General features: G+C 37.3%; 5 protein-coding genes and 1 non-coding gene across 10 annotated transcripts; 4 read left to right on the top strand and 2 right to left on the bottom strand.

Annotated features, from left to right (window-relative positions):
* Nucleotides 1-6610: 6610 nt before the first annotated feature.
* Nucleotides 6611-6683, bottom strand: TRNAK-CUU (transfer RNA lysine (anticodon CUU)). The gene has a single exon. It is a non-coding gene; the product is annotated as a tRNA-Lys (tRNA).
* A 3964-nt stretch (nt 6684-10647) lies between these two features.
* On the top strand, nt 10648-12104 carry LOC131010888 (uncharacterized). The gene has a single exon (XM_057938590.1). The coding sequence runs from the start codon at nt 10820-10822 to the stop codon at nt 11990-11992; it is 1173 nt and encodes a 390-aa protein (XP_057794573.1). The 5' UTR covers nt 10648-10819; the 3' UTR covers nt 11993-12104.
* Nucleotides 12105-13467: 1363 nt separating this feature from the next.
* On the top strand, nt 13468-13872 carry LOC131009847 (uncharacterized). Its single transcript, XM_057937252.1, has one exon. It carries the CDS (start codon nt 13468-13470, stop codon nt 13870-13872), a length of 405 nt encoding a protein of 134 aa, XP_057793235.1.
* Nucleotides 13873-15799: 1927 nt separating this feature from the next.
* Nucleotides 15800-19325, top strand: LOC131010910 (serine/arginine-rich splicing factor SC35). 5 transcript variants are annotated; one of them, XR_009096695.1, is made up of 10 exons: nt 15841-16146; nt 16266-16344; nt 16763-16842; nt 16936-17002; nt 17246-17317; nt 17719-17940; nt 18026-18209; nt 18299-18468; nt 18593-18733; nt 19004-19325. XR_009096695.1 is itself a non-coding variant. In XM_057938617.1 (8 exons), exons 1-8 carry the CDS (start codon nt 16071-16073, stop codon nt 18302-18304), a joined length of 786 nt encoding a protein of 261 aa, XP_057794600.1. In that variant the 5' UTR covers nt 15800-16070; the 3' UTR covers nt 18305-18561. The 5 variants fall into 5 exon arrangements, 3 of the variants coding, with proteins under 3 accessions (XP_057794600.1, XP_057794599.1, XP_057794601.1); XR_009096696.1 differs by lacking the exon at nt 17246-17317 and having other exon boundaries at nt 15947-16146; XM_057938617.1 differs by lacking the exons at nt 18593-18733; nt 19004-19325 and having other exon boundaries at nt 15800-16146; nt 18299-18561.
* A 4511-nt stretch (nt 19326-23836) lies between these two features.
* Nucleotides 23837-25006, top strand: LOC131009846 (uncharacterized). Its single transcript, XM_057937250.1, has one exon. It carries the CDS (start codon nt 23837-23839, stop codon nt 25004-25006), a length of 1170 nt encoding a protein of 389 aa, XP_057793233.1.
* A 59-nt stretch (nt 25007-25065) lies between these two features.
* On the bottom strand, nt 25066-26596 carry LOC131010894 (uncharacterized). The gene has a single exon (XM_057938596.1). It carries the CDS (start codon nt 26419-26421, stop codon nt 25273-25275), a length of 1149 nt encoding a protein of 382 aa, XP_057794579.1. The 5' UTR covers nt 26422-26596; the 3' UTR covers nt 25066-25272.
* Between the last annotated feature and the right edge of the window lie 596 nt (nt 26597-27192).

Below are 27192 nucleotides of genomic sequence, written 5' to 3'. Positions count from 1 at the left end.
CTTCCCGGAGAACATTGTTGGGTTGAGTTCATGTTCTTTTCGTTCTCACTTTGCGTTTAATCTGGTGGATAGCAAAGTTGTTTTTGAGCAGCATGGTTTTCGGAAGAGGGCATCATTGATCAGTTTATATGTCCTGGTATTTTGTACTTTGCTTTTACTTTTGTTGAGTGCAAAGTATTGATTTCGATTATCTCCTTTGTGAGTTAAAGTATTGTGGTTGTAAGGGAGTAAGTGTGTTCGTCGGGGCTCACACTTAGAGAGTTAGTGTTATCTAGCTTTCAACGGTTTATCGTGTGTTGGGGTTTTGGGAAATTATAGAGGCGTTAGAAAGATTGAGTCTTTGTGTAAGTCCTGCTGTAATTTAACCTCACATAGTGAATCGTTTTCCCTGGGCGAGGCCCCCCAGACGTAGGTGTTCTATCACCGAACTGGGTTACCATCTCGTGTGTTCACGTTTATTTCTTTTCTGCAATTTGCTGTGCTTTGGTATTTCGTTTGGTACCATATTTGGTTGCTACGAGTTTTATGTTTATAAGAGCAGACGGATGGGTTGAGTTCATGTTCTTTTCGTTCTCACTTTGCGTTTAATCTGGTGGATAACAAAGTTGTTTTTTAGCAGCATGGTTTTCGGAAGAGGGCATCATTGATCAGTTTATATGTCCTGGTATTTTGTACTTTGCTTTTACTTTTGTTGAGTGCAAAGTATTGATTTCGATTATCTCCTTTGTGAGTTAAAGTATTGTGGTTGTAACGGAGTAAGTGTGTTCGTCGGGGCTCACACTTAGAGAGTTAGTGTTATCTAGCTTTCAACGGTTTATCGTGTGTTGGGGTTTTGGGAAATTATAGAGGCGTTAGAAAGATTGAGTCTTTGTGTAAGTCCTGCTGTAATTTAACCTCACATAGTGAATCGTTTTCCCTGGGCGAGGCCCCCTAGACGTAGGTGTTCTATCACCGAACTGGGTTACCATCTCGTGTGTTCACGTTTATTTCTTTTCTGCAATTTGCTGTGCTTTGGTATTTCGTTTGGTACCATATTTGGTTGCTGCGAGTTTTATGTTTATAAGAGCAGACGGATCTTTCAAAAATTATTTTTATATGCATCAAAATTTTATTTGTGCATTTTACTGAAAAATATTTTTTATTAATGGATTAGCAAATAAAATAAAGGGTCGAACATGATATATGTGTCGTTCATTTTCAATAATAAAATGTATATGATTTAACAAATATGTAATATAAATAAATATAAAAATCCATAGAAAAACATACTGAAAATTTAATAAATCTAAATCGTATTTGAAAATCTATTTTAATATTTATATAGGGTTAATTGCCGCTAAATCCATGAGAAAATCTCGAATTCAGGAATATACCATGACTTTTAAGTTTGACTCGTAAATGCATCATTGGAGTAATTAGTTTGATTTTTCCCCCGGCGAGCATACGCAGCATACTTAAAGCTGACTTGGCAACCGGCGTTCCAACGTGTCAATGTCGGACGGTGAAATCGAACAACGCCATTTTAATTAATAATAAAACGACGTCGTTGTAAGCTTTATCAACCTAATTTAAAAGGCTAAATTTATTACTCCGTCTTTCAAAATTGTAATCTAGGGTTTGGTTTTCTTCCATTGTTTAAATGAAGACGACGACATGAGTGATCGTGTGTGCAAGCATGACCTTCCATGTGAAGTAAGAACTTCATGGACTGATGCAAACCCGACGATGAGATTCTATCGTTGTCCCAAAGAAGATGTAAGCAACCATTTCTATGGATTTCAATTTTCAAAAGTGTAACGTCGTTTTTTTTGTGAATGGCAGGAGAACTCGTGAAGATGTAGCATTCAGTTATGCTCGTTTGGAGGCTGAGGGAGTATCATCATCTGAGATTCCAGCTCTCTTGTTGTCATCGAATGTCAAATTTGTTGGCTTTAAGGTCAGAGAACAACTGCTCGGTGCTCAGTATGATGAAATTTGGCTTGGTTTGCTGAGCAATGGCATACATCTGCCAATCTGTAGGAGTTAGACTCCTTATGATCTTCAATTTGATCTCACGTTGAGTGTATTTGTTTCTGAAGATGGCTTGAACTTCATTCAGTATTTGGTTGAATCGATACTCCATCTCTTTAATTGATTCATTCTTCAGCATCAGGAAGTTGTCAAACTTTTGGCATGCAATAGACAACTTGTTTTTCTTAATCTCCTCGGATCCAGCGCACATCCTTTCAAGGGTGTTCCACATCTCTTTGGCGGTTGTGCACTTTATGAATTTCATCGCGTGTTTGTCCGGAACGGTGCCCGAGATGATGTTCTTTGCGAGGTTGTCCAGTTCGTCTTGCTACCGTTCTTCTGATGTGTACTCGTGCTTTTCTTTGATCCTGGATTCGTAGTAAGGTTCTTTCCCTGTTTCTGTGAAAGTCCTCATAATTTTCTCTTTGATGACGATTGGACCGTCTGTGATTACCTCCCACATCCTGCAATGTTGGGCGGTGAGGTAACTCTTGACTCTGAACTTCCATATCTCATAGTTGTCTATGGCAAACGCCGATAGAGATGTTGACCTGTTGAAATTAGCTTCCATAATGGTAAAGTAGAAATGAGAAATACTCTCACGTAGCACAAAGAGAAGATAGAGGTTTTTGAAAATGATCTAGTTCAGTAGAACCGGGTCAAAGCAGATTGTTCTCGCGAACAACCTGCTCTGATACCAATTGTTGGGTCCCGAAGGGTCAGTGAACTGGTGTATGGGGGGGATACACCAGTAGGCTAATTTTAAAAATTTCTTTTATGAAACTGAAGTTAGTATTTTAACTGATACTGAAAGGTGTAGACTGATACAAATAGTGTTTCAGTATTTTAACTTCAATATGAAGAACGCGTCGACACACTGATAGTTCGCTTAAGATTTCAGTCTTTTCAATTTTAGAATCAGAGAAGTGTTAGAAATCTTACTGGCTATCTAAAGATTTGTCAGTTGGACTAATAACACTTAGAGCGGAAACGGTTTTAGGAAATAGCATTTAGTAAATCACGATATCAGTTTTTAGGGTTACTCTTTTCAATTTATCAGTTTCAGTATGAATATGATTTGTGCACAAGTAGGTAAAGTAAATACTGAAAGCAATAAAGAAACACAGAGAGTTTTATGTGGTTCAGAAAACAAGTTCCTACGTCCACGGTCAGTCGATCACACTAACAATCACTGGGCTTGGGCTTACAAGTGCACAACAAACCTTAGTTCTGAAACACTCGTTTTAGAGCCAACACACTGGGTTAGACTTTCTCCTTTTTAACTCGCAGTTGCTAAGACAACACTCGTCTAGCTTGCGGAGGCTTAGAATCTCTGAGTACAGACAACTGTCTCGAACTCTCTCGTTCAAACACTTTTTTCACTCTTTAGAAAATGAGTATCAATATTCTAACTAAGATTACTGAGAATAGGCTCTCAACTAATCAGGATCTAGGCTAAGGATGGATGAATATATGCCTAGATGTTCAAAGATAATTTTTGTATAGCAGGTAGACTGATATTTCAGCAATGATTATTCTCTTCTTCGATTCAAATATTTGTCTAAGTTTGGCAGAGCTTCAGCGTAAGTCTTTGAATCGGTGAAGATTGGAGTTGGTCCTGGAGCTCTTTATATAGGCAGCGTCTAAATAGATCCGTTGGAGGAGATGGTCTTCAGAAATCTACTGTTTTGAGACAAAATTTGAATCTGGGCTCAGGCTTCAATCTTCGATGTTCCTAATCCGAGAGGAGTTGGCATGCTTTCGGCAGTAGGAGTAAGGTGCTACAGAGAAAAGTAGCATGAAAGAGAAAACTCTGTCTTTAGAAGAACGCTCTTCATATCTTGGCAATTAATGCGGCTGTACCTAAATACTTTCCACGTGGCTTCCTTAAACGGGAGTTTTAGTCCGAGGAATGAAGAATAACTCAGAGGATTTCACTGATACTTGACTTTAGTATCAGTCCGCTAAACTCAACGTGGCATGTATCAGTAATTGCTTATTACTGATACTTCAGTACAATCATCTTTTGGCTGTGTACTTGATTGTTGATTATCAGTTAGGACTGATAATCTAACTTCAGTTCAAGGTCTTTAGTCCTTCGGTCTTCAGTCCTATTACTAGAATGGACTAAAACACGTGAGTCCAGTAAAGCCTTAGTCTATAAAGAAACAACTAAGGATGTTGGGATCATCAAAACTAAGGATGGATATTTCATTTATTTTCCAACATGGTGTGCACTCATGCGTGCGTGCACATTGTAGTTTGCCCTATGTTTCATGATAGGACGCTCATACGAAATGGTGTGCTATCATGCGTACGTGCTTAAAACAAATGGTGTAATATGAAAACCTTTCCAAGCTAGCCTTAGATGACATTCTGAAAACCGACATCTAATTATTAACATAATTTAGCATGTAATTACAAACAAAACCTATTCTCCAATTTTCACATCTAATTATTAACTATAATTTAACATGTAATTATAAACAAAACCTAACCTCCAATTTTGAAATCTCCAATTTAATGAGTTCAGGCATGCGACACTGGAGACGGCGGCGGTGGCGTGGCACGGTGGGGGTGCACATCAATGGGCAGCAACAACAATGGCCGAAAAAAGACACGACGCGTCATTGGAAATAGAGACAGAGTGGTTGGTTGGAAAGGTTGGCGGTGGTGGGGCGCGGTGGGGGTGCACAGCAGTGGGCAGCGATGATAATGGCCGAAAAAGGTGGCCGGAGAGGGCAGTGCAACGGTTAGAGTTTGTAATTTTTTTTTTACTCCAATCTATCTTTTTTGGGTGAATAAACATACAAATAAATTTTAAAAAATCATTAATAAGGGCAAATTTGTCCATGTATATCTAAAATGGTATTTTTTATATGTTTTTATTTTTGTGGGTATAATTTGTTTTTGCTATCTCAAAAGGGGTATTTCTTATTATTAGCTCTAATAGTATTTTAAATAACACTATAAGATTGAAAATGACACTATAACATTTTAAAATGTTATAGTGTCATTTATATAATTGAATAGTGTAAATTATAAGCAATGTCATATGTATAACTGAATAGTATCATTTACATGATGCGGGTCAGGATATGGGTACGGATCAACCCGAATGTACGGTACACCCGAATGTACAGGAGATTTTGTGTTAAATTATATGCAAATAGATGGTTTTGTACATATTGAAATATCTATATGATACATAATTGATATTATTGTTTACACATGTTTTTTATTTTGATGAATTTACATAATTATACTCATTATCAATTAATAAAATTTAATTGGTATTTCATTTATTGAAAACAAAAGGTTGAAAAATAATTTTAGATTTAGGATCTTGATTGAGCAATTAGTGTTGATTTTTTAAAAATAACTAGCATTTGCTTCCCTTGCAATGCGGGAAAACATTTTGAAATTTTATATTTATATAAAATTAATACTAATTCAATTATTATACTAATAAATACTATAATATAAAACTAATTTTAATTGAATATTGAAAAAATAAAAAATAAAAATCACAATTATAAATTTGATATTATGAAAAACAAAAACAAAAAAATCAGTTGAAAAAATTAAAAATAAAATACTAATTAAAAAGTATATTTATTCAAAAAAGATGAGACATGAGAGAGAAATTTATAAAATTTTAATATTTAAACAAATTTAGTTTTTACATTTTGAATCAAATATTTTCACAAAATATATCATATTAAAGCTTTTGTCGTGATCTTTAATTTGATATGCATATTAAATATTTTATAATTAATCGAATTTCAGAATTTTGGAAAGAAATGTAACAACAAATAAGAAGTTAAAGAAAATAAAAATAAACAAACAAATCTAGAGTTTAAACATAAAACCTTCTATTTTATTATAACTACAAAATTATCACTCAATTTTGAAATTGATTTCAAAATTCGAAACTCTCTTTTTAATTTTTATATTTATATAAAATTAATACTAATTCAATTATTATACTTATGAATATAATAAAAAAAATTAATTTTAATTGAATATATTTGAATTGAATATTGAAAAAATAAAAAAGAATTCACAATTATAAAATTTGATATTGAAAAACACAAAAAAAGTTTTAAAAAAAAATTAAAATAAAAATTTAATTAAAAAATTAAAAATAAATTTATTCAAAAAAGATGAGAGAGGAGAGAGAAATTTACAAAACTTTAATATTTAAACAAATTTAAATTTTACATTTTAAATCAAATATTTTCATAAAATATATCATATTAAAGCTCTTATCTTGATCTTTAATTTGATATGCATATTAAATATTTTATAATTAATTGAATTTCACAATTTTGGAAAAGAAATATAACAACAAATGAGAAGTTAAAGAAATTGAAAATAAAAAGAAAAATACATAGTTTAAACATAAACCTTCAATTTTATTATAACTACAAAATTACAACTCAATTTTGAAATTAATTGCAAATTGGAAACTCCCTTTTTAATATAGTATAGATATATATTTGCATTTATTTATATATGGATTTGTATCGCAACGTGCTAGTTATTAGAATTCTCGAAAAATATTGGAAAAAGATAAAATTGAAAAAACTAACCCAACCGCCCACCGTGGGGCTCGAACCCACGACCACAAGGTTAAGAGCCTTGCGCTCTACCAACTGAGCTAGACGGGCTACGACGGTAGTTAGCTTATATACTTTTAATTGTTTATAAGTTACAATTTATTAAAAAGGTCACCTTTTTTCTTCCCGATGACATATTGGGACAATTAAAGTTGGTTTTCATTTAGGGTCAGTTTGATTTGCAGTTTAGGATTGATTAGGATTAAAATTATCTTGAAAAATTAGTGTGGATTAGTGTGGATTTATACTATTTAATGGGTGTTTGATATCATGACTACTTAATCCTATATTGTGTTTGATATCCATAGGATTATGTTGGATTATATTATCTAATACCAAAACTATCCTCATATAATTTTAAAAATAACATGTGTGTCCACCATTACTTGGGCATTTGCATCGATATGTGTGAAGAAGGGTAGCATAATTTTTATCCAACTTCGCAGTATTAAAGTTATCCAATGGGGGAGGGACGGATTTTTAGTATGAGTTATTCCCACAAAATAGCATGGAGAAATGGGATTAAGTAGGAGTTGACCATATTAACTGCACATGATATCAAACATCACACTAATATGTATTAATTTAATTTATCCTACCTATAAACCCATATCAAACAGGCCCTTAGTTTATAACTAAAATTTTGATGCTTTTATGATCTCAATATTAATTATTTTTTAAATATATTGATCTTTATTAATTTTTAAAATTTTATCCCCATCAAAATCTTTAGCATTAGATATTTATCTACGTAGATTTAGGCGTGAGCAAAAACCGAAATTTAAAATTTGGTAGAAATTTGATCCGAACCAATCCGAATATCCGATCCGATCTGAACCAAACCTTATTAGCATTAGATATTTTCGGATCGGATTTTAAGCAAATTTTGAATTTTCGGATCCAATCGGACTGACACTTTTAAAATCCAAAATTCGAATTATATTTAAAATATAAATAATTTTGTAATATTATATATAATGAAATATAATTATTAGTTCTTAAATAATTAAATATTTCTAAATTCTAACCCTATGCTCTCATCTTGGTTGATTATAATTAATGATTTGTTAATTAGGATCTTCACTACAAAAAAACGACAATTACCGGCGGCGTCTGCCGTCGGTAATGTGGAGGCGGCCGCTGAAAAAGTGATTACCGGCGGCATTACTGGCGGCGAGACGCCGTCGGACGGTACCTTGTCGGTAACTTGTTTACTGGTGGCAAACACACGCCGCCGCCGTTAACAGTCGTCGTTGAATGGCGGAGAGCTCCCGCCGGTAATGTTGACTGAACGGCGGCGGCGCCTCTCGCCAGAAGGTTGGAGTAATCACCGGCGGCGGCTGGATGCCGCCGGTATTTGTTTTGCAATTTATTTGTTTTATTTTATTTTATTAATTAATTATTTATTTATTTATACCCATAATTTATTTTCGTATTTATACGGTATTGCATGAGTTAGATGAACTTTCCAGTCGGTCACTCATCTTAGTTGTGCTCTAAGTCAAGCACGCTTAACTTTGAAGTTCATTTCGAATGGTCACCAGTACAAAACACTCATATTATATATTGATATATCTAGTATCTATTAATTCATTTAAAGTCTAATTCAACATATAATATCATATATTCATATGTAAATAATATGTCGAGATGATATCGAAGTGATGTTGTTAATTACGGATCGGTACGTCTCGGTTCTGTCCTTATTTTTATGTCGAAAAAATATTTATTTATTAATTTATTATTATTATTATTTTTTATCAATCTAGTTTATACACCATAAGTATTTTAATTTGGTAATTGTAATGTATTTTGAATTTATTTCCATACGCCCTTAATTTTATGTCGAAAAAAATATTTATTTATTAATTTTTTTTATCAATCTAATTTATACACCATAAGTATTTTAATTTGGTAATTGTAATGTATTTTGCATTTGTTTCCATACGTCTTTATTATTATGTCGAAAAAAAAAACTTATTAATTTGTTACGAAGTAAGTGCAATGCTGTTTGAAACATGAAATAAATAGTTCAACCAAACATAAATGTAAAAAGATAGTGCAAGAGTAATTTTGTTCCAAAACATGAATTAAATAGTTCAACCAAATAAAAATACGTAGAAGTGCTGCTCAAGGTAGCTGGCCTGACCGCCTCACGTGCTGCTCGCTCGGCCTTAAGTGCTGCAGCCCTGTCCTCGTCAACCTTCTGCAGCCGCTCCTCAAGCGTGGAGATCCGTGTCTCGTACAGCTGCTGAGACATCGCGGAAGTGCCTGTGTTGTGGCCTGTGAGTAGAGCCCCTACTAACCTAGCTCCGACCGGCACTTCCAGTGCCGTAGAGCCGTGACCTATCGGGCTGTACGACCTCACGGTAGACCTCATCCAGTCGGTTCTCTCGTTTAGTCTCAAAAGCAATTCAACGAATCTCCGCACAATTCATACATTACAATGCATAATTGTTAGAAAATACGTTTCACTATGTATTACTAATATTTAATTAAACTCAAACACTTATATCTAGTTTCTCATCCTTCGCAGACAGAAAAGTTCCACTCTCCCGCATGTGGAGGCGGAGGAAAGTGTTATATTTTTGTGCAAATGGGGGGAGTCCAGTCTCCAAGCTCTGTTCATGCATGTATATAAGATAAATAAGTTATTATTTGCGATATATATATATATATATATATATATATATATTACTTATGAACTTATTTGATAATTACTACCGAGACTCTGCTGCAGTATACGAGTGGACTGAGACCCTCCTACATGCCTGCTGATCCTTGTACCAACTCCATCGGGCTCAGACATTCGGTTCGCATGTGCTCGCTGGGAAACGGCCTGAACAGGTTCCTGGTCCCAGTATGCTTGAAGTCCCATCCAGACAACTAACACAAGAAGATCATAATTTGTAAATATAATGCATTTAATGAATTCCGCAATTCAACAATTCAATATGAAAATAAAGCTTTCACTTGCAATCAAACATTAATTCACAAGAAAATAAAAATAAATTATAATACCCCCTCTGTCCCTAAAAATTGTGGACCAAAAGAGATGGCACGAGTTTTAAGAAAAGTGTGGTAGTTGTGTTTAAGTGGAGATTGGATCCCACACTTTTTTGTAAATAATGAGAGAAAAAACTTGTGGGGTCATTTACAAATAAGGAAAGATCATAATTTTCAGGGACATCCCAATATAGTAATAAAGTCACAATTTTTAAGGACGGATGAAGTAGTTTAAATTTTAGTGTATTTTATTTCGAATTTAAAAGATTGTGAGAAAAATTAAGATTTTATTTTTACTTTCTCGTGAATTAATGTTTAATTACGAGTGAAAGCTTTATTTTCATACTAAATTACGAAGTTTTGAATTTAGAAGAAAAAATAAAAAAATAAATAAAATTTGGTGTATTTTATTTCAAATTTCTAACTAATCTTATTAATTTTCAGCTTTTATTGCCCCACCACATTATCTTAGATTTTTTCTTGGTAATACTTTGCTTTTGGAGAAATGGTCTACATTGAGATTACCTTACAGCTTTATCTAGAATATTGATTATGAGTAAGAGAAATCAATGTAAAATAATTACTTTTAAGATTCACAATTTTATTTGTTTGATAAAATAATTACGTATATCTGGTTTTCTGATTATGGTTTTTTAGCTTTATTAAAACCTGATTGAGAATGTTTATGATGAACTTGCCGAGTTATTTGAATGTGACATCAAAATTTATAAAAGATCATATGCAGAAAAATAGTAAGTACATTTTTTATATTTTCCTTTCAATTCATATGCAGAAAAAAATAGTAAGCCCATGGATTAAGCTAATCATAAATAATACTCCTTCCGTCCTCATAAAATGTATCCAATTTATAATTTTCGTCCGTTCACATAAAATGTATTCAGTCTATATTGGGTAAGTTTTCCATTCACAATAAAGTGAAATCCTTACTCCACTTACGACACATTCAATCGCTTTATTAAAACTCGTGCCATTTATAAATAGATACATAAGAACGGGGAGTACTTTAAACCACCTACAAACAACAATAATTAAAAAAAATGTAAAATTTTGAATAAATAAATAAATGAATAAGCAAAGTGAAAATCGAAACACCTCCGCCCTTAAATCTTGTCTAGAAGTAGAACCCTCAAATCTCAGAAAACTTTAAATTCTGCGATTCAATGTCAAGATATTTGACGGTCGAAATCTTTGTCTGCAAATTTTTCTCTCTGCCACTCCATGATTTCATGAAGCCCTGTTCAATCTGCAAATTCAATGTTCTTTTCTCTCTCTCCCCTCATTTCTTCTCAACAAGGAGCGAGAGCCCCGCAGTCTACGATTTGTTGGTGAACAAACACCACTTTTCACCTCAAGTCGCTTCATCAGTCGCCTCGGATCTAACCCGATCGAGAAGCCCGGAAAAGGCCGACTCAATCCTCTCATTCCTAACAGAGAGCGGTTTCTCGAGCACTCAGCTCGAGAAGCTCGTGAAATGCAAGCCTCGGATTCTCACGGCCCCTTTCGAGGACGAAATTAGGTCAAAATTCAAAATCTTCCGAGAATCGGGGTTGTCCCCCGAAGACATCGCCCACATCACCTCAAGCAATCAGGTGATCCTGCAGCTGAGCGCCAAGAATCGGATCGTTCCGTCGCTATCTCTGTTGCAGAGCTTTTTGGGATCCGAATCCGATCATCAAGATGTGGCCAGGCTTCTGAAGAAATGCCCGTGGTTTCTGACCGTAGATTTGGGGAAAATCCTGATGCCAAACGTCGAAATCCTCAAGGGCTACGGCGTAGCCCTGGCGGATATACGCAGAATTCTCTTCTGTTTCCCGAGATTCATGCTGGTGAGGCCAGAAATCATGAGGAAATCCGCGGAGAAGGCGGAGGAAATGGGGGCCTCGCGGAGCTCCAGAATGTTCATCTATGGTGTTCGATCATTTGCCTCAATGAGCGACGAGGCGTGGCAGCGCAAGCTGCGGGCCATGAGGGAGATGGGGTTTTCCGACGGGGACTTGGCGGCGATGTTCGGGAAGGCCCCCATGGTGTTCCTGGTGGGGGTGAAGAAGATCAGGAAGGTGAAGCAGCTCCTCGTGGCGACGGGCAAGTTCGACACCTCCAGCATCGTGGATCACCCTTGTTTGCTCGGGTGCAGCATCGAGCGGCGGCTGAAACCGCGCCTCCGGATTTTGGGGATTCTGGAGAGGAAGAAGCTGATCGGGAAATGGCCTTCTCTTGGGACCATCTACACCATGTCCAACCCTAACTTCTTGGATCGATTTGTGTGGCGGTATTCGGAGAAAGTCGGCAAGGCGTTCGAGACGATGGCTTACATAAAGGGTATTCGGAAATGAATAGCCTTCGTTTTCCAAAAAAAGGATCTGTATTGTGCCGTTTTTAAAGTTTCTTTATTAATTTATATAATCTATATAATATGGAGTATAAAATAAGAGTTTTTTTCCTTCATTTTTCCTCTCTTTTTTCCCACAATTTTTTTTTTCACTATTTTTATCTCTATTTTTTTATGTAATTTAATTTTTTTTTCTAAATATCATCAAATTTTATTTATGAAGTAATATTTAATATGCATCTTAAATTTAAGTTTGTGAAAAAATATTTAATAAGGTATAAAAGTCATCAAAAATGAATTTAAAATGAATAAATTATGAAAATTTTAAAATATTTTATTTTTTCTATTTTCTATAAAATTTTACAACTTTTTATTTATGTCTGTGTATTAAATTATTTATTTATTACAATGTGTAATGCTCTATAATAATAATGTGTAATGTTAATTTTCATTATCAAATGATTTAAAATTATTTAACAAGTATAATTATCATTACACTTTATACAGAGTTTAAAATTATGTTTTTAAATTTGAGACTTTATTGAATAATTGATATGAATTATTTTATTTTATTTTTAAAACTTGTTTTATATTTATTTATATTTTTAATTTTATGTTTATCGTGCATCGCACGGATGGACGTACTAGTTTATTAGAAAACGAAACAAGAAAAAGCTTTGCGTCGCATGTTGAATCTCCATGGCTTCTCTCTTTTCCCAACTCCAACCACAAACATACCTTCAATATCTAATTAGGGAGACTATTTATTTGAATGTAATTAGAGAAATATCTACTCGCGTGTGCTTTACCTTTTTTTGAGATAAGTATGTAATTTATCTTTAAATGTGGATGATTCGGCTTATCAATCAATATTTTTATTGTTATAATATAGTACTCCCTCCGTCCCAATAATGTTGTCCCGTTTCTTTTGGACACGGAGATTAAGAAGTGTGAAATTAGTGTAGTCAACTAGAAGGTCCCACATGTTTAAGAATAAATTAAATATAGCTTAAAATTATTATGGTTTCTTCCTCATCTCCCCGGCGACGGCACAGTAGGCGGAGCCACCACACCTGCGCCGCCTCCTTCCCCGGCCGGCGTCGGCACAGCCCCCAGCCTCATCGCCGCCTCTCTCCATCCAGAACAGTGAACCAAGAACACAATAACAAAAAACCAAGAACAAAACCAAGAACAAATTTTCGTCTAACAGTGAACCAAGAACACAAAACCAAGAACAAATTTTTCATCATCTTCATTGACAAAGAACAAAATCTGGAAAAGCCAAGAACAGAAAAACCAAATTTCTTCAACAAATATCTAAACATAAAAGCTAAATTTCTTCTAACAAATTTTCCATCGTCTTCACTAACCGGGAGAAGGCACCGCGGCGGCAGCCCTATGACTGTACAATCGCCGGAATCGAAGGGGTGGCATTTGGATTTGGGGATTTAGGGTTCGGAGGCGGAGAGAGAGGTGGAGATGGCAGCCCGTCACTGCTGCTTCGTCGATGGCGGCTGGTTCAGAGGAGTGAAAGGGGGGAAGGGAGGGAAGTGGTGTCAGGGGGCAGAGGTGAGCGGCGCTGGCGAGAGGGCGGGGGAGATGGGAGGGCGACGCGAGTATGGAGGGTGGATAAGAGAGAGAGGCAAGAGAAGGGGGAGTTTAGATCTGTGCTCGACGGATTTACAGAGGGGAAGGGGGGAGACGGCGGCGTTACAGAGGGGGAAGAGGGAGGCAGCGCCGGCAAAAGAGGGGAAGGGAGCGGCGGTGACTGTTGAGTTACAGAGGGGGAAGAGGGCAGCGGATTTACAGATGGGGAAGGTGGGAGGCGGAGGCGGCGGCGGCGGAACAGAGGGAGGCGGCGCCGGTGGAACAGAGAGGAAGTGAGCGGCGGCGCCGGTGGATTTGCAGAGGGAAAATGGTGGAGTGAATTTAGAGAGGGAGAATGAGGGAGACGGTAGAGAGAGAGAGAGGCGAGTAGATGTAATTAAGAGGGGGTAATTTAATTAGAATCATGTTTAAGTGAGAGTTAATTAGCCTTAAAATTTACCAAAAAAGGAAATGGGACAAGATTATTGGGACAACCCAAAAAGGAAAGTGGGACAAGATTATTGGGACGGAGGGAGTAGTTATTTTTTTTTAAAGAGGATCATAGTAGTTATGAGTTGAACTTAACTAAGTAACTTGCTTCTTGAACTTATTTCAATATTTATGAGTTGAGAAGTATTTATGTGCGGGTCGCTATCTCTATTTGATCGTATGATTCTTCTTTTCAAGTTGATTTTTGGATGGTTTTTGAGTAGTCCTATAGAGTGAAAAGTATTTTTGTGAGAGTTGCTATCTCTATTTGATCATTTTTTTTCTTTCAAATCTAACGTTGAGCTTGACTTGAGCTTTGAGCTTTTGGTGAAGGTGGTTCCAACCAACACTATTGATTTTTTTTAAATAAATAGATAAAAGTTTGAACGTCGGTCTTTCTTTAACATAAACAAATGGAGAAATGGACTTCTTCATCGAAAGATGGAATTTCAGAAATGATCTTCGTGAAAAGTGATGTAAATGTAGAATATATTTTGAAATTTTGAAATGGAACAAAGCGATTTGAATAATAACAATAATTATAACAACACAAAATGAGCTTGAATTTTGTCTTGTATTGATTTTTGCAGAGTTTGGTTACAAAAGTAAGAGCATATGTTATAATGAGATATTTTCCTTCTATTTATAGACTATTACAAATAAGAGGTATTTTGGTAATTTTACTCTAAATACAAAGGGGCATTTCCATTATTTCAAATATGTTCTTCTTGAGGCTGAGTGACAATTTCGTCTCTTCAAATCTTCAAGTACCACGTTGACCGAAAGCAAATATTCAGTGTCATCTTGTGTTAGTGTTGGACGTATTTGTCAGCTAAAAAGTGGTTTTTATCGTCTTCTCCAATTCTGAATCCTAAGGATCAGTGTTTTCGTCTTCTATCATAATCTCAGGCGTCCTCTGGTCATCCTCACTTGAAATTTGCTATCTTTTTCATCTTCTCTTGTGTTGACTTAAACTTTGATGAATATCCTGAACCTACTTGTAGATGGGCCTTTATCAACTTATTAGGCTTTCATGCCAATATTTAGGCCTATTTTATAATAGATGAAGTGGACCCTACTTTATAATGTAGATGCAAATGATCTTCACCTTATTTTTGGGCCGAGCACTATATTTGATTTGAGCTTTAAACTTAATTTGAGCATTGGGCTTTATAACATTGATGTTGAAGGTCTTCGCGTTGTTTTCAGATGGAAGGTTGGGTTAGATTTGAGCGTCGAGCTTTATAACGTTGATGTCGAGAATCATTACCTTATTTTTTGCTTGGACTTGATTTGAATTTTGGGTTGCTTTCACAAATTGTAGAAATTCTCATTCAATTCTTGAATTCTTCAATTATGATATATTTTCTCCTTCTATCAAATGAGTACTCATATTTCTTTTTAGTCTGCTCATCAAATGAGTATTCATTTTTTTTTTTTTTGATAAGTGTATCCTACACAACTCACCATAATAAAAAAATGAGATCCTTCTTCCACTTATACGCTTAATCAATTTTTTAAAACTTGTATCATCGGAAATGAAAATACTCATTTGATAAACAAGGAGAGTAATATGTTTTGAAACTAATATATACACCCTTATTTATAATTAAAGAAAGATTCTGCCTTTGGTCATGTGAGCCAGCATGATTATGGACAAAGGAGATCGTATTAAAATTACAATGATAGGGTTTGCTTAAAATAGCAACTCTTTAATTAAAAATTTGGAACATCTGCTGATTACTTGAAACACATACTAGTACCAAGTTGTGGGCTATTTCGGGTAGCTGCCACAGGGGCAAAATCGTCCGAACAGGGCACTCCAGAAATGATCTGCCGCAGGGGCAAAATCGTCCGAACAGGTCACCTCCAGAAATGATCTAGCGAATTCTATCGTTAAAAAGAGGAGTAGAAAAGCCTCCCAAATTTCCCTCAAAATTATAGAAAAGGAAAAAGGCTCCAAATTCCAAACCCTAATTCTTCTCTCTTCATCGCCGATCCAAGAAATGTCGCACTTCGGAAGATCTGGACCGCCGGACATCAGAGACACCTTCTCTCTCCTCGTCCTCAACATTACTTTCCGTACTAACTCTTCCGCTCATCCTCTGTTTTTACTTCGTTTTTGTTTTGTCTTTTTGTTGCTAATTTTGTTTGTTGAAATTTTTGGATTGATTTTTGTGCTTGATTTTTGGATTATTCAGGTACTACAGCTGATGACTTGTTCCCCCTATTTGATAAGTATGGCAAGGTGGTCGATGTGTTCATTCCTCGAGACAGGAGGTGACGTTAAGGGTGGTTTTTGTTTGGTGTGTGTTTGTGTATGTGATAGAACGAGATATGTTATGTTATTTGTAGAGGTATTTGGATTTGTGGGTACCTTTGCTTTGTTTTGTTCTTTTGAATCCCTTTGTGTGCGGTGTTGAATATATAAAGCATACACTTCAGTGGTGCAAAAAATTGTTTTGGTTTGAAGTTGTAGTTTCAATTCTTTTATGGGTTCAATATTAGCACGATGTGTTTCTTACTTGGTTCAATTTTTTTTGTGTGTTTTCACAATGTATTCGTTTTGGTGACTAGGGTAGCCTTTGCTTTAGGATAGTAAGACTAACCATTGAGCTTCTACATCAGTTGTTCTTGATATACATATATATATATATTCTGAAATTATGTTTTTGACCCATGGTCTTTTGTAAAGCAGAACTGGAGACTCCAGGGGTTTTGCATTTGTGCGATATAAGTATCAAGATGAGGCTCAAAAGGCAGTTGAAAAGCTCGATGGTGAGCTGGGAGAAAATTGAAAATAGTTAGCATTAGTAATAGCCATACTCCACTTCGTTGTAGTATGACGAGTCGTTGTTTTGTTTCTTGCAGGAAGAGTTGTTGATGGGCGAGAAATAATGGTTCAATTTGCTAAATATGGGCCCAATGCAGAACGAATGTACGTTTTCACTACAGTACCTTTCCTTGTTTTAAAATTGCAAGTTCATGGTGGGCTGGGTTTTGTTTAACTTCCTCTTCCGCTTTTGCTGTTTTGATTGTTGAGGTTTCATATATATATATATATGTTAACATTTTTCTGTTCTGCTGATTGCATAATTTAAAGTTTTATTGGACATTACAAGTGATGTATGAATTCCTGTGCAAAAACCAAAATCTGATGGATGTTTGTGGTTTTGATCAGTGATAAAGGTAGAATTGAGGAACCTGTTTACAAGTCTAGAGGCAAGTCAAGAAGCCGCAGTCCTCGCCCAAGGTCTCTGCTTTTATGACTATGCATGCAGTCTTTCAAATTGAATAATTGTCTCATGCGTCATTTTAGTATTAAGCTATACATTTGCGACTTTGTCGCTGTTTTATTCTTTTTGATATTATTATGAGATTTTATTTTTTAAGTGAATTAATGAGAGCTGTTTTGCTATGACTTTGTGATTTCATATTTTTGCTCCAATTCGTTCCTAACTAGCCAATCTTTATTCTAAAGTTGATTATCTTATCTTGGCTAAATTATAATTATTTCTTCCCATGCAATTTGCCAATTAGTTAAATAAAACTTTTAGTCCTTGTAATCTTTCTTGAGTTGCTCTCTGCCGTATTCCATATATAAGAATTTTAGCCCATGACAATTGTTAGTGAATAAATTAAGTTTATGTTCAGGGGTGATGACAGGGATCGGGATTACAGGAGGAGCAGCCAGAGTAGAAGCAGGGGAAGAAGTGAGCGTGAATCTCATCGTGGCAGGCACAGGGATTCTTCCTATCGAAGCAGAAGCCGGTCCCGGAGCCGAAGCCGTAGTGCAAGTCCTGGCTATCGCAGAGAACGTGGTAGAGGAAAATATGATGATGGTGAGAGACGTAGACGGAGTCGGTCTTATGAAAGGTACTATTTGAAATATTAATAGCATGTACGACGCTACTTTTGCTGTTTGAGATTAATTCTTATTATGTTTTTGGTGATCTGTTAGTGCATCTCCTGTTCGACGAAGTCTCAGTCCTCAGAGGTCTCCTTCCCCCAAAAAATCACCTCTGTCCAGGGATGGAAGTCCTGATGTGCGCAATCACAAAGAACGATCTGCCACCCCCCCAAAGAGTGTTTCTCCCCGTGGCCGTCGTGATTCTCGGAGCCCATCTCCACATGATGAGGTTGATGTAAGTATTCTATCCTACCGTGTGTCCTGCCTGTGGCAATTTATTTTGTCTCAGTAGAATTTTTGATCCTTTCTTTTGTCTTTTTCCAGGACTAATGGATTGGCAGCTTGTGCTTTCTTGAGTAATTTGACCTATCACCATATGGTGGTTGCGATCAATGCTTTTCCTAAAGATCTGTCATCAGTTTGAATACCTATGCATTGTACTAGACTTGTTTTATCGTTTTATGTTAGATTCTGCACCAGACATAAATGGTTTGGTACCAGTCTAAACTCTTTAATCTTTCTTAGGTGGATTGAGCTTTCAGTACATTTCTTATTCCTAATATGAATGTGTGCCATTGAACGTCTCACTCATATGAAGTCTTTATTTGCCTTCTATAGTTTGTGAACGTGAGGTAGTTGCTGATTGGCAAGATGATGCAGCAGCTATTGATGCTGCTTTTAGATGATGCCGTAGGTGTCGATGCTGCTTTTACATTGCTGTTGATTGTTATGATTTCTTGCTGGTGATGATGATCTAAGGTTTGTTTACAAGCTCTCTGAGCATGTCATTATTGGTGAGGTTAATGGGTATATGCTTGTTATTCTATAATCACATTAGACTTCCCAATATAATCTCTAACATCACACTTTGTGGGAATTGATTCTTTTGCTGATAACATTTGAAGACTGGTAAGAAATCAACTTGCTAGGTTTTCACATTATTTTGCTCTTCAAAATTGTTTGGAGATTTTGATTCATTAGTTGTGAAGATTACCTCATTTTGTGCTGATACCAGTTACTCTGTTACAGCACATGAGATTGTGGCTGTAGCTGTGAGGTACCTGTTGTAGATCGATTGTCGGTGATAGCTATAGAAGCTGATGCTGCTTTTTGATGAATGGTTTTAGTAGCTGTGTTGCAGTTGGATGCATGGACCTGCTTTATTGTGAAATTTTGCTACTTGGAATGGCATCTAATCGTTATTTGTTACTCACCTCTTTCTTGTTTGGATTGTACAGAAAATTAGTTTTATCCCTTTTTCTTCCAGCAAATTAGACTTGAATGAATACAGTTTTGGTTTCTTTTATTTGATTAATAATCGGATAAATCAAGTTACAGGCTTTTGTGGTTAGATTGCTTCTTGCTTTGTGTGTGTGTGTGTAGAGGTAATTGGTTATACAACACTAGACTATAAGTTTGTGGATTGATGCTCTTCATTTGTTGTTTTTTTTGTAATTCTACAAATATTTGTGTTTGTGATGTGCAAAGTATATGGAAAAATATATGGAATTCGTAATGTTTTTTGTTGATTACATGGTATTTTCTATATACATTGGGATGTGCTCTTTTTATGCAATGCGTGTATATCACTGAATTCAAGTATCGAAATCAAATATCTATACGATTCATCTTGTAATCTGACTGGTGCCTTTAACAGAAACCTACAACAATCAATTGATAGAAAGAAAGAAAGCTCCTTTAGTTATGCTTTAAATGCTCAAATCGATTTCTTTTTTTATTACGTTTTCACTCGATTTGTTTCTAGGTGCAACCCAGTAAAAATTTGTTTGAATTAATTCCGACTCGCAATTTAAATATTTATCTTACTAGGAAATCTTTTTCTTAGTAGGATTAATAATTCGAATTACGTAAAATGTTTTATTTGTAAAAAAGTGGTCCAGATTTATTAAATAGTATCCAATATTAAATCAGTTCAAAAAGAAACAATTTTCGGCAATATTGAGAATTTAAAGCAAAGATTAATAATAAAAATGTAACAACTCATAACGGCGACAAGGAGTAGCCCTAACCCTGAATCCCCAATTTTGAGAAATTCTCGTTTTGAATTCTTCAACTGAATCTAGGCGTACGTTTATCTCCCTTGTGGCTCTACAGGAATATGATCTTCCTTGTGCGCAAGAATTTGGGTTGTTTAATTCCGAAGCAGAACTCATCACTCTGCAAATACCATGTTTCTCTCTCTCTGTTGCTCCGCAATTTCTCGGCGTCGGCGGGGAGAGAAGTAGTCACCACCACCGATGTACCGAAATAGCTTCAGCAGTTTCTTCCGATCTGAGTCGCTTCAAAAGCCCCGAGAGAGCCGATTCGATTCTCACATTCCTCGAAGATAACTGCTTCTCGAGTAGTCAGCTGCAGAGGCTCGTGAAATCCGATCCTCGGATTCTGACGGCTGTCGTCAAGCTCAAGATCAACATCTTCAAAGACTTGGGATTCTCGCCTGAGGAAATTACCAAGCTGGTGTCAAGCAACACCACCATTCTGAAATTAAGCGCGGAGAAGAAGATCGTTCAACTGTTATCCACGCTGAAGGGCTTGCTGGGGGAAGCGGTGGCGGTCGTGAAGAGATCCGCGTGGTATATAAGTGTGGACCTTAGTGCCAAACGTTGAGTTGTTGAAGAGCTGTGGAGTAAGGAAGGAGGGTATACGTATGCACGGACGCAATGAGGGGTGTGGTGGAGAAGACCAAAGAATTGGGGCTGAATCCGAGCTCCAAGGTCTTTGTTTACGCCGTCCGTGCCCTTGCTTCTCTCAGCGACAAGGGTTGGGAGCTCATCATCAATCTGACCAGATGATAGGCTCATTCAGAAACTATCATCAATCTGCAATTGCTCAGATGATAGGTGTTTGTTAGGCCTCATTCCTTTCAACTTGCCCAACTATGTGCTGCACTTTATTCAACATTTTTGAGAATGGCAATTGTGGAGAGCTTCTTCAATGCTGTATTCCTAGATTTCTGTCATGCCATAAACAGCAGAGTGTAATTGAGTCCCCATCAAGCTTGCTTCGTTTCTTGTCAAATCCGGCCAAGGTTTGTCAAACCTGTTTGTTTTACATTGCTCGAATCGCAAACTTCGCTCGGCATGCTCGACAAGTAAAGCATGTCGAGCATATATAATTGGGATATGAACAAATACTCGACATGCTCGACCACTTGGAAGAGCAGGTCGAGCATTAAATATTTAGAACTGTTACTCGACATGCTTGACTTATCGAACATGTCGAGCAACGTTTGTAAGTTGAACGAAGTAGAACAACGACGATTGCTCGACATGCTCGACATGTCATACATATCGAACAAAGTTTGCAAGTCGAGTGATATAGAACAACAGTTGCTCGACATGCTCGATACTCGACAGTCTATGCTCGACAAACTCAACACTCGACACTTGAGTATTGGACAATAATGCTCGTAAATGATGATAGACACTTCAGTGTCGAGCAATGCACGAATTGTAGAAGGGTAAAAATGTCCTAAATGGGTATAATTTATTATTTTGTAAATAATGGGTATTTTTTAAATTTTGTCTTTCAAGAAAGGTATATCTTATTTTGCCTCTATATAATATATATATATATTTTTTTTATCAGAAAAAAATTCATTAAAAAACGATGGTACGGTACCAGGGGTACCTAAAAGTTAATACAAGAAGAGAGAGAGAAGGATTCAGAGCACCAGGAGAGGAAGCTCAAATCCTTTTCAACAATACCAAAAGACTTATTCCAGCTCCAGATCCTTCCTTTGACTTCCAACAGCAGATTCTGGCTATCCCAAGCCTTCCCTTCAAATCTACTCTCATTACGTCGCTTCCAAAGGAGCCACACCGTGCAAGTCCAAACTGCCTTAAGCATATTACCGCTCCTTTTCCCTTTACCAAGATGGGTGAACCAATTGTAGTGTTGCTCGATCTTACTGGGTCTCGCTGAGGATACACCGATCCACTTCTGGATATCATCCCACACATTTTGAACTTTTGGACAGAGCAGGAACAAGTGGTCTGCTGTCTCTTCACTAGCCACACACCCGTTACACCAAGACTCCTCAACTGACACCGCCACATTTCTCTTAATCAGATTATCACGCGTAGCTAACCTGTTTCTCAAACATCTCCAAGTATGTACTTTCGCCTTGTGGGGAGCTGGCGTGGCCCACACCGTTGCAATGAGATCTACTGGGCAGTTTGGTGTGGGCGCGTCATTTCTTGCTGTAGCAATGGTGTGGTACGCTGATTTTGTCGAAAAGACTTCATCTTTTGACGCCTTCCAGATCCACTTGTCTTTCTTACCTGAACACGGAACCACAGTAGAAAGGTAATCATACAAGGCATCAATCGCCCCCCTCTCCCTCTCGAACAACTCTCTTCGCCAACAAAAAACCCATTCCCATTTTCCATCAACCCAACTGCCCGACTCCCCAATTGTCACCTCTTTATTCTCACTTAACTGGAACAATCTAGGGAAGACGAATCTTAACGGTTTATCTCCAACCCACCTATCTCGCCAGAACTTGGTGTCACATCCATCTCCCACAAAGCGAGAGATATTTTGAACGAACCAACCTTCAGCCCTCCCTCCCCCACTTGCAACAATCTTTGGCCACCATCCCCCCTTCGGGTGCCTCTGTCCCAACCTCAGCCGCCCCTCCTCCCCCCACTCCACATCCCCAAAAATAGACCTAACCACCCTTGCCCACAATGACTCCCTCCCCTCAAGATACCTCCACAACCATTTCACCACCAAGACCCGATTAAACCACTCCAAGTTTCTAAAACCCAGCCCTCCCTCAGAAAATTTGTAACAGAGATCACTCCATTTAATCCAAGCCAAAGACTTCGACTCCCCATTCCCTCCCCACAAAAACTTGACGAAGAAAGAATTAAGACATCTTACAATGGTTTGAGGCATGAAAGAAAAGGAGAGTTGATAAGTCGGAATGGCTTGCAACACCGCTTTTACCAAGGTAATACGGCCTGCAAGAGATAATTTCTTCACCTTCCAACCTTTGACTTTCTTTTTGATCTTATCCACAATATGATTCCAACTGTTCACGCTATTGCTTCGACCTCCAATTTTGATGCCAAGATACTGAAAAGGAAGCGAACCTACTTTGCATTTCAGAATTTCGGCCATCCTCCCAACCTTCTCTTCCTCGACCCCCACTCCAATCAAGCTACTTTTATCAAAATTCACCTTCAACCCCGACACAAACCGACCAAAATTCACCTTCACCTTCTCTTCCTCGACCCCCACTCCAATCAAGTATAATATAGTTATACTTCCTCGATTTTACTATTTTCCCCCCTATCTCGCTTATAGTGGTCTAGTAAAAAACATAACAATTATTTATATTACAAACTTATTTTGCACTTTATTTTTCTTTTTCATATGTCCCTTTAATAATGATTTATTTCAAAAATAATACTTATTTACTCTATAAATTTATATTATACATTATCTTTACAAGTGATCCTTATTTACTTTAAACTCTAAAATATTTTCTCTTTAATTTTCGTGTTCAAACAAAGTGTATTATAAATCTTTAACTTTAGAAGGTGGAACTGATATCTTTTTAATATCTATATAAAAATCAATTCACTTAAAAAAAAAAAATCTTCGGAGATATTGAGAATTAAAAATAAAACATTAAGATCAAGAATAAAAAATTGTTTATGTTTGGGGAGCAAATTCGCAATCAAACTCGAAACTGCCGTTACCGCGGCGCTGGCGAAGAACCCTAAATCCCCAATTTGGAGTAATTTTCGCTGCGAATTCCTGAATTCGCGAGGCAAGGAATTTTCTTTTCTGAATGCAAAGGAATTTCTGCAGCTCTGACTCTATGCAAAAATGATTGCCCTTGTGCGCAGGAATTTGGGATGTTCGATATCGAAGCACAGTTCTTCAGTATGCATATCCCACGTTTCTGTGTCTCACTTTCTCCGCAGTTTCTCGACTTCGCCGGAGGGAAAAGCAGTCACCACCGCCGCGGTTTACGATGTATTGGTGAAAAAGCACCATTTCTCTCCCGAAATCGCTTCAGCAGTTTCCTCCGATCTGAGTCGATTCAGAAGCCCCGAGAAAGCCGATTCAATCCTGACATTCCTCAAAGATAGCTGCTTCTCGAGTATTCAGCTGCAGAAATTCGCGAGATCCCACCCTCGGTTTCTAACGGCTGGCCTCGAGGATGACCTCAAACTCAAGATCAAAATCTTCAGGGACTTCGGCTTTTCGCCCGAGGACATCGCTAAGATGAGCACAACCACTAACAACGTTATAACCTCAAGCGCGGAGAAGAAGCTCATTCCGCAGCTATCTACGCTCAAGGGCTTGCTGGGGTCGAATCATGAGGTCGTGGCGCTCGTGAAGAGAACCGTGTGGTATATGACTGTGGATTTGGAGAAAACCTTTATCCCAAATGTTGATTTGTTGAAGAGCTGTGGAGTGACTATGCAGGATCTACGCATCTTGCTGTATAACTTCCCGCGGTGTCTCTTGGTGAAGCCGGAGGTGATGAGGAAGGCGGTGGAGAAGGTGAAAGAAATCGGGGTGGATCAAAACACCAAGACTTTTCTCTATGCTGTTCGCGTTATTGCCTCGCTTCGTGAAGAGATTTGGGAGCTCAAGATGCAGGGCTTCCGCGAGATGGGGGTCTCGGAGTGTGAGGTGTTGGCGATATTTAGGAAGATGCCCATGGTGCTCTGCACGTCGTTGGAGAAGATGAAGGCGATCAGGAGGCTTCTGGTTGCCACCGGGAGGTACGAGATGCGTGATCTGCTCAGTGATCCGGTGACATTCATGTGCAGCGTTGAGAGGAGGTATAAGCCGCGGCTGCGAGTTTTAGAGATGTTGGAGAGTAGGGGACTTATTAAGAAATGGCCTCCACTATCATCCATTTCCAAATGGACAAATGAAAAGTTTTTTCAAGTGTTTGTTAGGCCTTATAAGGATCAACTTGGTGAAGTGTGTGTTGGGGCAAAGATTGCTTCAAGAGCAAATGATGTTTTTTGTTTTTCTTAGCCTTGTCAAGTAGCATTGGATTATCAGATTTTTGTTGTGTTTAGCCAAGAATCAGAATATAGACAAAATCTGAGATTAGACATTAGTTTGTGGTAGATTAAAATGACAAGAACAAGAATAGATAATTGTTTTGGTGCATCAAATGAAATAGACCTAAAACAACAAAACTTCTGAAACCAAAACATGATTCACACAAACCCCAGTGGCATCAATTTCTGGCTAACCAAATGCCAAAAATCAAGTCAGTGTCGAAAGCACGGCTTTTTCTAGCAACTGATTAGACCCTTTGCAAGAAACAAATGGCCAACTTCATCCATGTAAGGCTCGACATACCTCTCAAAGAAAATCACATCCGATAATTTGCACAATGTAGGCAAACTAGGCCACTTCGTGATCAACATCCTATCCTCCAAAGCAGCCAACACCTGCAGCCGCGGCCTAAACCTCATCTCGATACTGCTAGCCAAGCATAACGGGTATGCAACCACGCTCACCACATCATACTTCCCGGTGGAGACCAGCACATCCGCGACCTCCCTCATCTTCCTCACCGACACAGCAAAGGCCTGGGGATACTTGCTGAAGGCGTTGAAGATGTCAGCATCCGCGAACCCCAAACTCCTAAAAGCCTGCAGCTTGAGCTCCCAAACCTCATCACTCATGGAGGCAACAACCCTCACAGCATGAATGTACATCCTTGAGCCTCGCCGGGCGCCCAATCCCTCTGCCTTGCCCGCGCTTCTCCTCACATGCTCGGGCTTATGCAGCAGGAACCTCGAGAAGCAATGCATAGACGTGATGATCTGCTCCATGGGGACGCCACGGCTCCTCAAGAACTCGATGTTTGGCACCATAGTCTTGTCCAAATCTCTGATCAAGAACCTCCCGCTCTTCATCAAGAGGTTAACAACACTAGCATTCGATCCCAACAAGCCCCTAAGCTTAGATAACGCTGGGATCACTCTTTTATCCGTGCTCCGATAAAAAACGGATGCATTGCCCGCAAACAGATCGGCTATGTCGCTGTTGGAGAGGCCCAGCTCTTGGAAAATCTTGATCTTCGGCTTTACTGATTTCTCGAGATCAATCGAGATGAATGAAGGTTTGTATTTCACGATTTTCTCCAAATGGGAGCTCGAAAAATCGTTTTTTTCCAGGAACGAGAAAAGGGAATCGGATTTTTCCCGGTTCCTTAAACGGGTTATGACAGAGGCGGCTTCCGCGGCTGCTTCGGGAGAGAAATTGTGTTGTTGAAACAAGAAATCGTAAACTGCGGGATTGATTTTGGGTTTCTTCTCCGTGGATATGGAGTACAAGTGATGGAATGAAGTCGAAAATGGAACCCTAGATTTGCATAGATTCGAGGAATTCCTCAATAATATACCAACGGAATCTTTGCGCAAAACTGCAGTCATATTCACGAGAAAGAAAGAAGTGACGATTGAATACTTAAAGAAAATGAATTGTTGATCTTTTGAAGAGAAGAAAATCGCTTGCCTGAGAAGATAAAGCACCGGCGATGCAAAAATCAGCTTCGTTACCAGGGTAGGTTTAAGATGATGGTAATTCGTGTGCAGGGAAATTGCAATTAACCCCTCAAATTACAAATATTTACTACAATTTTACTACATGGAAATTAATATTTTTAGCTATGATATTATTGAGGATTAGGTAAATAAAAATTGTGTATGCTAATTCATTATCTATTAGGATGAATTGTAATTTAGGAATATTTATTTTTTTTGACGAATTTTAATTTTAAGATTAATTTATTTAACTCATATCTCATTGAAATAGATAGGATTATAAATATTTTAATGAAGAAAATAAAATTTTCAATTATGAAAATACACATTTATTTTATGACACTGGGTCGGAGAGATTGACCTTCTTAACTCAAATTATATATTAATTACAATTTCATTAAAAACATATAATAATTTGACTTGTGCTTATTCTAAATAAGATTCAAAATCTAATACTTCCTCTTTCTACCATTTTTTTTTTCATTTTGGTTCATTTTGATTCGTTCACAAAAATTATACTCATTTCACATTTTCTTCTTAGTAAGTATATTTAAGTAATTATAATCATCAATATTACCTTTTAAATATCAATATTGTCATAACTAGACTCACCATTCAACTAAATTAATTTATTTAAAATTACAATAAAAGTGAGATTCC

This window comes from Salvia miltiorrhiza, chromosome 2 (genome assembly GCF_028751815.1).
Source record: "Salvia miltiorrhiza cultivar Shanhuang (shh) chromosome 2, IMPLAD_Smil_shh, whole genome shotgun sequence".
Lineage (NCBI taxonomy): Eukaryota > Viridiplantae > Streptophyta > Magnoliopsida > Lamiales > Lamiaceae > Salvia > Salvia miltiorrhiza.
The sequence above is the reverse complement of the archived record's forward strand: the minus strand, read 5'-3'. Positions and strand labels throughout refer to the sequence as shown.

Bases quoted from the DNA above. Each gene is read 5' to 3' on its own strand.
- LOC131010888 (XM_057938590.1), top strand. From the start codon at position 10,820: ATGTCAAGATATTTGACGGTCGAAATCTTTGTCTGCAAATTTTTCTCT.
- LOC131009847 (XM_057937252.1), top strand. From the start codon at position 13,468: ATGGCAGCCCGTCACTGCTGCTTCGTCGATGGCGGCTGGTTCAGAGGA.
- LOC131010910 (XM_057938616.1), top strand. From the start codon at position 16,071: ATGTCGCACTTCGGAAGATCTGGACCGCCGGACATCAGAGACACCTTC. The intron at 16,147-16,265 runs GTACTAACTCTT...TGGATTATTCAG, and splicing joins CGTCCTCAACATTACTTTCC to GTACTACAGCTGATGACTTG. The intron at 16,345-16,762 runs GTGACGTTAAGG...TTTGTAAAGCAG, and splicing joins TTCATTCCTCGAGACAGGAG to AACTGGAGACTCCAGGGGTT.
- LOC131009846 (XM_057937250.1), top strand. From the start codon at position 23,837: ATGATTGCCCTTGTGCGCAGGAATTTGGGATGTTCGATATCGAAGCAC.
- LOC131010894 (XM_057938596.1), bottom strand. From the start codon at position 26,421: ATGACTGCAGTTTTGCGCAAAGATTCCGTTGGTATATTATTGAGGAAT.